The sequence below is a fragment of the Orcinus orca genome, chromosome 2 (genome assembly GCF_937001465.1).
Source record: "Orcinus orca chromosome 2, mOrcOrc1.1, whole genome shotgun sequence".
NCBI classification, from domain to species: domain Eukaryota; kingdom Metazoa; phylum Chordata; class Mammalia; order Artiodactyla; family Delphinidae; genus Orcinus; species Orcinus orca.
The window spans coordinates 94,466,898-94,480,197 of record NC_064560.1 but is presented as its reverse complement, the minus strand read 5'-3'; the positions used below and the strand labels follow the sequence as shown (position 1 = coordinate 94,480,197).

At 37.6% G+C, this 13,300-nt stretch overlaps 1 protein-coding gene across 2 annotated transcripts in view; it reads left to right on the top strand.

Moving 5' to 3' along the window:
* The window catches only part of TRIP4 (thyroid hormone receptor interactor 4), a 67,465-nt gene that overhangs the window by 3,224 nt on the left and 50,941 nt on the right, over positions 1 to 13,300 (top strand). For both annotated transcript variants that reach the window (XM_033437137.2, XM_033437135.2), the window contains exons 2-5: positions 767 to 936; positions 1,765 to 1,898; positions 9,137 to 9,349; positions 11,375 to 11,453. In XM_033437137.2, coding sequence (XP_033293028.1) covers positions 11,447 to 11,453 — 7 coding nt within the window. In that variant the 5' untranslated portion in view covers positions 767 to 936; positions 1,765 to 1,898; positions 9,137 to 9,349; positions 11,375 to 11,446. The remainder of the gene's footprint in view (positions 1 to 766; positions 937 to 1,764; positions 1,899 to 9,136; positions 9,350 to 11,374; positions 11,454 to 13,300) is intronic.

Genomic DNA, 13,300 nt, shown 5'->3' with positions numbered 1-13,300 from the left:
AAAAATGGGGAAATTTTTGATTATTCCATGACCTTCAAAAATATGTGCAAAATATTAAAAACTCTCCTGCTGTCAGAATAAATTTAAAAAATAGTAAAACAAACACTTATTTAGTACACTGTAAATTTTTTAAAAAATTTTATTTTATATTGGAGTGTAGTTGATTAACAATGTTGTGTTAGTTTCAGGTGTACAGCAAAGTGATTCAGTTATACACGTACATGTATCTATTCTTTTTTTTTTTTTTTTTTTTTGCGGTATGCAGGCCTCTCACTGTTGTGGCCTCTCCCGTTGCGGAGCACAGGCTCCGGACGCGCAGGCTCAGCAGCCATGGCTCACGGGCCCAGCCGCTCCGCGGCATGTGGGATCTTCCCCGACTGGGGCACGAACCCGTGTCCCCTGCACCAGCAGGCGGACCCTCAACCACTGCACCACCAGGAAAGCCCTATCTGTTCTTTTTCATTCTTTTCCCATTTGGGTTAGAAAGTATTCCTATGTTAAGGACAGCTCCACAAACCTATCTTCAAAACACTGATTTGATTCTAGAAATACAAGATTACATGAAGGTTATATTATGAACTACTTGAGGTCAGAGTCTTTGTTCTAATCAAATTTATATCCCTAGCATCTAACCTAGAACTTGGCTCAAAATAAACAGTGTAATGGATTAATGAATGTTTTTTACTACCTTGATCTCTGTTACGATTATTGAAAAACATAGTATAAGCTAGCCCTGTTTTAACAACTTATTTCTTTGCTTCTTGAGGTATGTTTTGTCAATTGAGAGTGCTGAAGAGTTACGAGAATATGTTACTGACCTTCTTCAGGGAAATGAGGGCAGAAAAGGTCAATTCATAGAAGAGCTTGTAACTAAATGGCAAAAGAATGATCAGGAGCTGATTTCTGATGCTCTGCAGCAGTCCTTCAAAAAAGATGGTAAGTTAAGTTAATGTAATTAACTTAAGTAAATTAAAGTAAAGGTTGAAATATTGATAAATTAGCTGGTTTATAGGACCTGGTATGTTCTGTCACCCATATTTCCTCACAACTAACTTAAGCAGAATCATATGTATACATGTTTTTAGTTCAGTTCTACTTGATCTGTAATGAGTATTGTTTTAGTTCAGACTTTTTCAACTTAGAAAATATCACAAAAATACTTGTTTATAGATACAAATGTGGCTTCAGAATAACTTGAAAAATTTATACATAGATTAAAGAAAAACTTTAGTTATGTGTGTGCATGAATGTAAGTAAATGTTGACCAGTTTTAGTATGAATAGCGTTTAGAAGTAACTATTAAGTTAAACAGTACAAAAGATGAGCACCAAACTAAATAAGTCATTATTATTATACAGTCTAAAATATCAGATTTTAATTTAACTTTTTTTTTTTCTGGGTGTGCCGCACGGCTTGCGGGATCTTGGTTCCTGCACCAGGAATTGAATCCAGGCCCTTGGCAGTGAAAACGTGGAGTCCTAACCACTGGACTGCCAGGGAATTCCCTTTAATTTAACGTCTTAATTTTAGCCAATAGTCTTTATTATTGACTACAATCTTGAAAATGATGGTTTAAATTTAATTCTGATTTGAGAGGAAAAGATAATTAAAAACCTGCCTGACTTCTTATATTGACTCTAAGTATTAAGCATTGCCTTCTCTTTATTAGCTATTAATTCACCAATGAATCCTACTATTTCCAATCTATGTACATATATATTTATTTATTTATTTATTTATTTACTGTCTTCTTCTTCTTTAAAGAAATTTTAGATGGGCAGAGGTCAGGAGACCAGCTAAAGAGGAGTAGGCGGAAAGGGAGAAACAGACAGGAAGTTCCTGCATTTACTGAACCTGATACAACCATAGAGGTCAAAACACCTTTTGATTTGGCCAAGGTGAGTGCTTAGAAAATGAGGCTTTTCTGGCTATATGGAGAAGAGCAAACAACTGATACATTTCAGAGAGCGAAGGGTATAAATTGGTCTAGAATGGCAACTTTTCAACAAATGCATGAATTTTAGAGAGTGATAATGATAACGTATTACTTTCTATATGGTAGATATTTTTTGACAACCTGATTAAATAAGTATTAAAAGGACATCTTTGGGCTTCCCTGGTGGCACAGTGGTTAAGAATCCACCTGCTGGGGCTTCCCTGGTGGCGCAGTGGTTGAGAATCTTCCTGCTAATGCAGGGGACTCGGGTTCAAGCCCTGGTCTGGGAGGATCCCACATGCTGCGGAGCAGCTAGGCCCGTGAGCCACAACTACTGAGCCTGTGCGTCTGGAGCCTGTGCTCCGCAACAAGAGAGGCTGCGATAGTGAGAGGGCTGCGCACTGCGATGAAGGGTGGCCCCCGCTTGCCACAACTAGAGAAAGCCCTCGCACATAAACGAAGACCCAACACAGCATAAATAAATTAATTAATAAACTCCTACCCCCTACATCTTCTAAAAGAAAAAAAAAAAAAAGAATCCACCTGCTAATGCAGGGAACATGGGTTAGAGCCCTGGTCCAGGAAGATCCCACATGCCGCAGAGCAACTAAGCCCGTGCACCAGAACTACTGAGTCTGCACTCTAGAGCCTGCAAGCCACGACTACTGAGCCCGTGTGCCACAGCTACTGAAGCCCACGTGCCTAAAGCCTGTGTTCCACAACGAGAGAAGCCACCGCAATGAGAAGCTCTCGCACCACAACGAAGAGTAGCCCCCACTCACTGCAACTAGAGAAAGCCCGCGTGCAGCAACAAAGATCCACTGCAGCCACAAATAAATAAATAAAATAAATAAATTTATTTTTTAAAAAAAGGACTTCTTCGCTTAGAGATTATAGATAGATAGATAGACGTGATAGAAAATATTTAATGAAATACACCAGGACTTCAATTTCAACATTTTTTGTGGCTTTGTACTAAAAGAATGCACAATTCTAGCTGTTTTAAGAGCGTTCCTATTTTAGGCCATTCACTACCCATCATCATCATCATTATTTAGCATTTAGAGCTCTTTCATATTCTCTCTTGGCTCTAAAAATAGCCCTGTGAGGTAAGCAGAAATATTTTTATTCAGGGCAATTTGACAAGCTAAATTTCCCAGCAGAAGGGAATAGTTAATTATGCTAAGCTGGAAGAGTAGTGATCAAAAAGTTCTGAGTGATGACCATGCAGTAAAACATGGAAAAGGGTTTCTAAAATAATGTGAACTTAAAAAAAATAGTCTTAAGCCTTTTATTAATTGGAATAAAATGAGCAAAGACTATCACAAGCAAAAGAAAAAACACAAATGACCAATAAACATTAAAAATGTTTATCCTTACTAGTAATTAAGGAGTCCAGTTTGTCACCCTAATTGCCTGAATTCTCCTGGTTTTAGCACTGAAAAGTCCTGTATTCTGAGATTTCCCCTAAGTCCTGGGCAAACAAGGTTGGTTGGTTACTTTACTAGTAATCAAATAAATACACATTAAATCCCTGAGATATGGCATATCAAATTGTCAAAGATTTTATTTTTAAAAAATTTTTTGGCCATGCCATGCAGCATGCAGGGTTTTAGTTCCTGGACCAGGGATTGAACCTGCGCCCCCTGCAGTGGAAGCTTGGAGTCTTAACCCCTGGACTGCCAGGGAAGTCCCTCAAAGATTTTAAAAACAGATACAGTGATGATGAAGTTGTATTAAAACAGGAACCTCCTATACAATACTGGTGGCAATGTAAATTGGTTTAAGCTTTCTGGGGGCAGTTTGGCAGCATGTATCAAGAACTGTGGAAATGTTCATATACTTCTGACTTATTAATATGACTTAAATATCTAACAAAGTAATCAGAAATGCACACAAAAAATGTATGTTCTGTATAATGTTATTTATAATATTGAAAATATGAACTGACCTGATTTTTTAGCAGTAAGAGACAGATTAAATAAATTATTATTCCCTCATTTGGTGGGATATCATGCAGCTCATTTCTTTTTTTTAAAATAAATTTATTTAATTAATTTATTTATCTTTGTCTGCGTTGGGTCTTCGTTGCTGTGCGTGGGCTTTCTCTAGTTGCGGGGAGCAGGGGCTACTCTTCACTGCGGTGCACGAACTTCTCATTGCAGTGGCTTCCCTTGCTGTAGAGCACAGGCTCTAGGTGCACGGGCTTCAGTAGTTGTGGCACACAGGCTCAGTAGTTGTGGCTTGCAGACTCTAGAGCACGGGCTCAGCAGTTGTGGCGCATGGGCTTAGTTGCTCTGCAGCATGTGGGATCTTCCCAGACCAGGGCTTGAACCCGTGTCCCCTGCAATGGCAGGTGGATTCTTAACCACTGCGCCACTAGGGAAGCCCGCTTATTTCTTTTTAAAGCCGTGGTGTATACAGAACATTGTTTCTAGGGGAAATACAGTGTTAGGTTTCTGGGAGCCTCTGATCACATTTCCATCAACCAATCAAAACATAACCTTATTTTATGTGTGTTTCTGTTTAAAGACACTTTATTTAATATATATTGTTGATCATCAACATTGAAGTCAAAGCCAATAGCACTGTAACTCATGCCTGAAGAAAGCTTATCTAATACACCTTTCTTTTTTATTATTATTATTTATTAATTTTTATTATTTTTTTAATTGAATTATAGTTGATGTACAATATTATATGTTATAGGTGTACAACATAGTGATTCACAATTTTTATTTTATTTTTTTATTTTTATTTATTTTGGGGGGGCTTGCAGGATCTTAATTCCCCCACCAGGGATTGAACTCATGCCCCCTGCTGTGGAAGTATGGAGTCCTGACCATTGGACTGGGAATTCCTGGTGATTCACAATTTTTAAAGTTTACATTCCACATATAGTTATTATAAAATATTGACTCTATTCCCTGTGTTGTACAATGTATCCCTGTAACTTATTTATTTTATACATAATAGTTTGTACCTCTTAATCCCCTACCCCTATCTTTTATTCTCTATATACCTGTGAGTCTGTTTCTATTTTGTTATATCCACTGGTTCATTTTTTAGATTTCACATATAAGTGAGATCACACAGTATTTGTTTTTCTCTGTCTGACTTATTTCACTTAGCATAATACCCTTCAAGTCCATCCATGTTGTTGCAAATAGCAATTTTTCATTCTTTTTATGACTGAATAGTATTCCATTGTGTATATATACCACATCTTTATCCATTTATCTGTTGATGGACACTTAGGTTGCTTCCATTTCTTGGCAATTGTAAATAATGTTGATATGAACATTGGGTATATGTATCTTTTCAAGTTAGTGTTTTCATTTTTTTTTTGGCTATATACCCAGGAGTGGAATTGCTGGGTCATATGGTAGTTCTACTTTTAGTTTTTTGAGAAACCTCCATACTGTTTTCTTTTTTAATTAATTTATTTTAGGCTGTGTTGAGTCTTTGTTGCTGTGTGCAGGCCTTCTCTAGTTGTGGTGACCTGGGGCTACTCTTCGTTGCAGTGCACAGGCTTCTCATTGCGGTGGCTTGTCATTGCAGAGCATGGGCTCTAGGCACGCGGGCTTTAGTAGTTGTGGCTTGCAGGCTCAGTAGTTGTGGCTCGCAGGCTCTAGAGCACAGGCTCAGTAGTTGTAGTGCACAGGTTTAGTTGCTCTGCGGCATGTGGGATCTTCCTGGACCAGGGCTCGAAGCCATGCCCCCTGCATTGGCAGGTGGATTCTTAACCACTGCACCACCAGGGAAGCCCCTCCATACTGTTTTCCACAGTGATGATACCAAGTTAACACTCCCACCAGCAGTGTATGAGGGTTCCCTTTTTTCCACATTTTCACCAACATTTTTAATTTGTGGTCTTTTTCATGATAGCCATTCTGAGAGGTGTGAGGTGATATCTCATTGTGGTTTTAATTTACATTTCTCTGATAATTAACGATGTTGGGCATCCTTTCATGTAATATACCTATTTTCCATATAAGGTACAGCCTCTTGTGCTTAGGAACATTAGATAGCGCTTCCTATTATGCATGGGGGCCATATTAAATGGTGAGATTACCAACAAAAAGCACAGAAATGCAAAGAAATGGCACTAAATAGACTTAGGATACTTGTTTGCAGTATGAGAGCTGAAGCAAGAAGGCAGATCACTGCATTGCTCAAACTTAGCTGGAAATGTGTGCATTTGGTGACTCAAATGTTTTGCCATTCTGTGCGTGTCCATGAATGCCTGTGAAAGCACCTGGAGTATTGATTTGGGGGTTACAAATAAATATTAGCAAGTAGGTGAATTTGAAGATTGGGAACCATGAAAAATGATGGTCAAACTGTATGTCCAGTTCCATTTTTGGACATGTAAGTAAATCTTAAATCTGTCTTCAATTTTCTCAGGCAATTCATTTGGTTATTCAGAAGTTTTTATTGTGTGTCTGTTGTGTGTCAAGAACTGATTTAGGCATTTGAGATATAGCAATAAACAAGACTCATTAAGGTTTCTTGCCCTCCTAGAGTTTACATTTTAGTGGTTCAGAGGAGAGGTAGAAAAGATAGTCAAAGAAATTTTTTTAAAGTAATTATATATTGTGAAAACTAACATGAAAGAAATTAAAAGGGCAGTGTGATAGGCAGTTATTGGAAGGGTGGGAGCTAATGTAGGTAGGGTATTCAGGGAAAGCCTTTCTGAGGGAGTGAAATTACAGCTAAGACCTGAACAATGAAAAGGAACCAGTATGTAAAGAGATGGGCTGGGAACAATGCAGAAAGAGGGAATAACAAGTGCAAAGGGAAGATGGAGAAAAGTGTTCTCAGAAGTATCAAAAGCCCTGTGTGGCTGGAGCATAGTGGACAGGGGAAGAATGATGTGTAGGTGAGGCTAGAGAGCACCTGAGGGCCATATGTAAGGCTTTATAGGTCATTATAAGTAGCTTGGATTAAATTTTAAGCACAATGGGAAGACAGTGAGTGGTTTTGTTTTTCGTATTTTGTTTTTTAATTATTTAACCCCTCCTCCCCACCCCTCTGAATGGTTTTAGGCAGAGGAGTGATATGTTATGAATTTTCTGGCTTGCCCTGTTCTCCCCTTCTCTCCTCTATTACTCTGTCTTTCCTCCTTCTCAATAAATACTTGCTGCCTGTTATGGATAAAAGACCTAATCAAAGCACAGCCCTCAATCCCTCAAATGTGTTATTTTAATGTAACTGGATACTTTAAAGGGAGTGAGATAGAAGTTTCTGCTTAGAGATTTTAGTCTTCCCCTCACAAACATCCTTGAGAGCAAAGGTATAATTGACCAGTTTGAAAAATGGCTACCTACTAGAATTAGATAACATCCTTAGCACTTGTCTTGTTTTAACTTGTTTTAACATTTACCTCCGTTGACTTATTTGATACTGTCTGTATATCTCAAGTTTTGGCTTTGGACATTAGGGCGTGTTACCTCTCTTTATAGTAACCAAAGAATTGTTACCTTCATTGTTATAACTCTCCTATCCACTAGGACTCCTGAGATTTTTCTTTGAAACTTCAGTCTCTGGAAATGATTGAGAAACTCTCAATTTAAAGGGAAAGTAGGACTACACCAGAGGAGAGGCATCTATGCACCTTAAGTGTCAAAAGCTGCTGTGGTCTGAATGTTTGTGTACCACTCAGAATTCATACCTTAAAATGCTAATGCCCAGTGTGAATTAGGAAGTGGGGCCTTTGGGAGGTTCTTATGTTATGGGGGTGGAGTCCTCATGAATGGGGTTAGTGCTCTTATAAAAGAGACCTCACAGTCCCTAACCCCTTTTGCCACATACAACAAAGAAGTAATTTCTGTGACCTGGAAGAGGGCCCTTGCCCAACCATGCTTACACCCTGAACCTGGACTTCAGCCTCCAGAGCTATAAGAAATAACAAAGAAGTAATTTCTGTGACCTGGAAGAGGGCCCTTGCCCAACCATGCTTGCACCCTGAACCTGGACTTCAGCCTCCAGAGCTATAAGAAATAAGTTTCTGTTGTTTATAAGCTGCCTAGTCTGTGATATTTTGTTACAGCAGCCAGAATGGACTAAGGCAGAGGCTGATATAGTTCTCTTTTTAAAGTTTTTATTTTATAACATACATACAGAAGTGAATAAATGAATTTTCACAAACTGACCATACCTGTATAGCCAGAAATAAAACATTACCATTCCTCTAAAAAACTCCCATGTGCCCCACAATGACAACCCTCCCAAGGGAAAACACCATTTTGACTTTGAACATCATAGATTAATTTTGCCTGCTTATGAACTTTGTATAAATGGAGTTAAATAGTATATACTCTTTTGTGTCACATGGTTTATCTCATTGCTATATAGGATTCTGTCAAGTGAATATTCAATCTACTGTTGAACTTTTGGGTAGTTTTCCAATTCTAATGCTGCAGTGAATGTTCTTGTATATGTCTTTTGTTGAACATATTTACTCATTTCTTTTGAGTATATGTCCAAGAGGTGAATTGCTGGGTCACAGGATATACATATGCTCAGCTTTAGTAGATACCAGTTTACACTCCCACGAACGGTGTGTGAGAGTTCTAATTGTTCTATATCCTTGCCAACACTCTGTATTTTCTGTCTTTTCAATTTAGCTATTCTGGTTGGTGTGCAATGGTATTACACTGGTTTTATTTTATATTATCTTGATGACTGATGAAGTTGAGCACCTTTTCATGTATCTGTTGGCTGTTTGGATATCTTCTTTTATGAAGTTCCTGTTTAGGTCCTTTGCCCATTTTTCCACTGTGTTATCTGTCTTTTTCTTATTGAGTCAATTTTTTATAGATTTTTCTTACTTTACTGATTGTTCTTATTTCCAGATCTGTGAATATCATCTGCTTTTAGAGGCATTTTTGTTTTCTATGATCTCCAATTTAGCTATACAAAAATATGTCACATAAACAGCTTTTATTGCTACATTTACCTTCCACCAGGGCTGACAGCTACTAGCAGAAAAAGCAGAGTATATTAGCTAGTTTTTCTAGGGCATAATCTTTACTTAGACCCTTGATTATAACTCATTTGTATTTCTCCTACTTCCTTCTTTCATGGTTGCTGGGTAGGGTGTAAGTTATTATTGAACAGAACTGAGGTTTTTCTCTCTTGACTGTTTTCATTGTCATTAATTATTTGATGTTATTTCTGATATCTTTGTACGATCAGGCACAAGAGAACAGCAGCTCCTTAAAGAAGAAGACGAAGTTTGTCAGTTTATATACAAAAGAGGGACAGGACAAGCTTGCAGTCCTGATTCCTGGTCGCCACACTTGTGATTGCCTGGGCCAGAAGCACAAGCTGATCAATAACTGTCTGATCTGTGGGCGTATTGTCTGTGAACAAGAGGGTTCCGGCCCCTGCTTATTCTGTGGTACTCTGGTAAATTGTTTCTTTCCTATTTTACTACTCTTCAGTTTTATACATAGGGACTTTCACACCCCTAGTAATTTCTCTTTTGCTTAGTAAATTTCTTCCCTAATATGTCCAGTAAATTCTTTTTTTTTTTTAATTTTATTGTTTTTATTGAAGTATAGTTGATTTACATTGTTGTGCCACCGGTAAAATTTAGTCAAAAACCCAAGTTGAGGGCTTCCCTGGTGGCGCAGTGGTTGAGAGTCCGCCTGCTGATGCAGGGGACACGGGTTCATGCCCCAGTCTGGGAAGATCCCACATGCCGCGGAGCGGCTGGGCCCGTGAGCCACGGCCGCTGAGCCTGCGCGTCTGGAGCCTGTGCTCTGCAACGGGAGAGGCCACAGCAGTGAGAGGCCCGCGTACAAAAAAAAAAAAAAAACCCAAGTAGATATCCTAGAACTGAGGCCTATTTGTGAGAAGGTTTTGAGAACATACCTTGTTGAGGGATCTAAGTCTTGTGTCAGATTAAGTTCAATTCAAGAAAACTTTAGGGCCTGAAATGTCAAAAATTTTTGTCAGTCTTCAGATGTGGCTCATATTCCTAGAGTTACAGAGCCTCTGTGATGTAATCCTCAAGTCTATAGCTTCTTTTTCTCACTGTTGTGGCCTCACCCTTTGTGGAGCACAGGCTCTGGACACACAGGCTCAGCAGCCATGGCTCATGGGCCCAGCCGCTCCGTGGCATGTGGGATCTTCCCGGACCGGGGCACGAGCCCGTGTCCCCTGCATCGGCAGGCGGACTCTCAACCACTGCACCACCAGGGAAGCCCAACACCTCCTTTTTATAGCTCCTCATTATCTGAGTAAGTGACCTCAAAAGTGTAGTTGTAATGACTCTGTTACAAACACCCTAGTGAGTTGTCTGGAAGGCTTATTCTGCCAGTTGAGCTGACTGGCAGAAGCAATGGCATTTGGTATTGGTGAAGGTATACATTTTGTTTTGCTTTGTTTTCCCTTCTCTGGTGGGGCCTTTAATTTTTTAATGTACTCAGATGATAAGCTGATAGACAATGGATGACCTGAAAAATGCAGTATCTAACATCAAAAATGTTCATAAAACAGCAGCAAATGTCCTCCCATATGGGGCTTTTCTCTAGAGAAACACCCTACAGCTTCTGTGTGCCACTCAGGCAACTGCTAGCAAGTACAGTGTTTTCTGTTAGGTCCCTTGGATCCTTCGGTGAATTCAAGAAACAGAGTAATGTAAAGCAGATAGGCCTTGAGGTCTTGCAGTTTCATAAACTTAATATGAAATTGTTTTTAAGTAACCCCTTCTGCTTTTAAGTAACCTCCCTTCTTACACTTCTAGTGATTTTATAAGAAACCGAACTTTTTCTTTGCTTAATGTGTTTATTACTTTATAAGCAGGTAATGTTTGAAGGCAAAGAAGCAAAATACATATAAAAGCTAGCCTAGTTTTCACTGCTTCTTTTTCTGGCTCTTTTTAATAAGACACTTGTGGGACTTCCCTGGCTGTCCAGTGGCTAAGACTCCCTGCTTCCATTGCAGGGGGCATGGGTTCAATCCCTGGTCAGGGAGCTAAGATTCTGTGTGCCGCATGGCGCAGCCAAAAATAAATACATAAATAAATAAGACACTTGCTTAGCAATTCTCTTGTAAGACTTGGATTTCACGATTAGAACTGGAAGGCTATAAAAAAAAGTCTTGTATATGTTTTCAATATTCTCAGTGGTGGCAAATCTTTATCTTTTGAAAATAGGTTAGATTTTTTTTTTTTAACTGTCATTCAGGGACACTTGTAGTGATAGCAGTTTTTTGTATGGTTCATAAAAGAAGGGAGAAATGGAAAGAGACTAGGGCAAAACTCATTTGGGTATACTTTTTTTTTTGGTATACTTGTCTGGATTAAAAAACACTGACAGTCTATTTTATTGCCATATCTAATGTGTAATTTGAGGTTACTTTTTAAGTATATCAAGCAAACACTATCATTTAACTATTGGATCATGTGTCTTACTCATTACTTTATAGGTATGTACTCGTGAAGAACAGGATATTTTACAGCGTGACTCAAACAAGAGCCAGAAACTGCTGAAGAAGCTCATGTCAGGTAGGCAGCAGTCTTCTAATTGGGTCACTGTAGTTATGGATACATTTTGTTGTATCTGTGATTGTTTCTCTTACTTGTATCCTGGTATGTAAGGTGCGATTTATTTACTCGTTTATTTTTTTTTAAGTTCTTATTAAAACCACCTAACATTGAGCAAAAAAACTAATAATAATACTATTGGATTATAACCCAAAGAATAAAATTAATGTCATGAAGTAACTGAATAAATGAATAAATGGGAGAGAAGGAACTGCTCTTATAGAATTCCAATTAATAAAGTGAAGGAATTATGGTAACAGAAAATTACCATGTCAACACCACAGTAGTATTGATAGTAATTGCTACAGGCAAGATCCACCAGTAGATGCTAAAATTATTGGATGAAAGTTTAAGAATTGGAGATGTGCTAGATCATGAAAGACAAGGAAAGACTGAAGAATCGTAACGGTTTGGAGGAGACTAAGGAGACACTACAACTAATTGCGTTGTAGGATCTTGAATCGGATCCCTAAACAGAAAAATAATATTAGTGGAAAAAAAGTTGAAATCCAAATAAAGTCTGTAATATAGTTAATGGTATTGTACTATTGTTAATTATCTATTGATAATTGTACTATGGTTATGTGAGATAAGATACTAACAAGGGAAGATGAATGAAAGGTATACAGGAACTCTTAAGTTTTTTGCAACTCTTCAAAGTTTTTTATAGTTAAAAAAAGCATGACAAAAATAGTGAAGGACATTTTTAAAGGGAAAACAATATACTCATTACTTTCCATTTGTGCAAATATTTTGTTCCTGCTTTAATTCATAGTTGTTTTTTAAATATAGATAGATTGGTTGGTATTATGAAGTAGCAATCCTAGTGTATATAGAATTTTACGTTTTTCCTTTTTTAACTGTTTTATAATTATTGTTTATGTTGCCATATATTCTTCATATTTGTAATTTTTAGTGCTTAAAAATAGTCATTAAATTTATTTATTATAATTGATTATCTATTTCCTCGTTACTGGATATTTTGACTCTTTCCGAATTATAAATAATACCACAAGTGGTCAACTTTGTTAATATTATATCTTTGATTTATTTCCTTGGGATAAATTCCTAGGAATGGGATTACTGAGTCAAAGAATATTATCATTTTTGACACTTAAGATGTATTTGCCATATTACTTTACCAAAATATTTTACTAGTCTACAACAATATTAGTATTTTACCCCAAAACCTATCACTATTGGGTTTTGACATTTCATGTTATTTTATTTTTATAGTCGTAATTTATTATTATTATTATTAATGAGGTAGAACATGTCTCCATATTTTTTCCATTTGGATTTTTCTAGGGTCGTTATTATGAGAAAACGTAGTTCTCAGTGCTTTTATATTCAGAACACAAGAATCAACCTCTTTTTTTTAAAATTTTAAAAGAAAGATTTGACAGGACTTTTTTTCTTTTTAGGACTTTAAATAGCCTAGAGTTTTAGGTGTAGGGAAAGGTCAGCCTTCATTATAGCTTAGTTGTTTTCCTAACACATTTTAGATCTTGGTTCTATCATAATTTATGGCTATCTTTTCTAGGATATATAGATTTATGGTATGTTGTCACAAAGGAAGATAACACATGGGCCGAGGAATGAATGTGGGCTTTAGAGTTAGACAGACCTAACTTTATTTTATTTTATTTTAAATTTATTTATTTATTTATTTATTTTTGGCTGCGTTGGGTGTTTGTTGCCGCATGTGGGCTTTCTCTAGTTGCGACGAGTGGGGGCTACTCTTCGTTGCAGTGCGTGGGCTTCTCATTGTGGTGGCTTCTCTTGTTGTGGAGCGTGGGCTCCAGGCG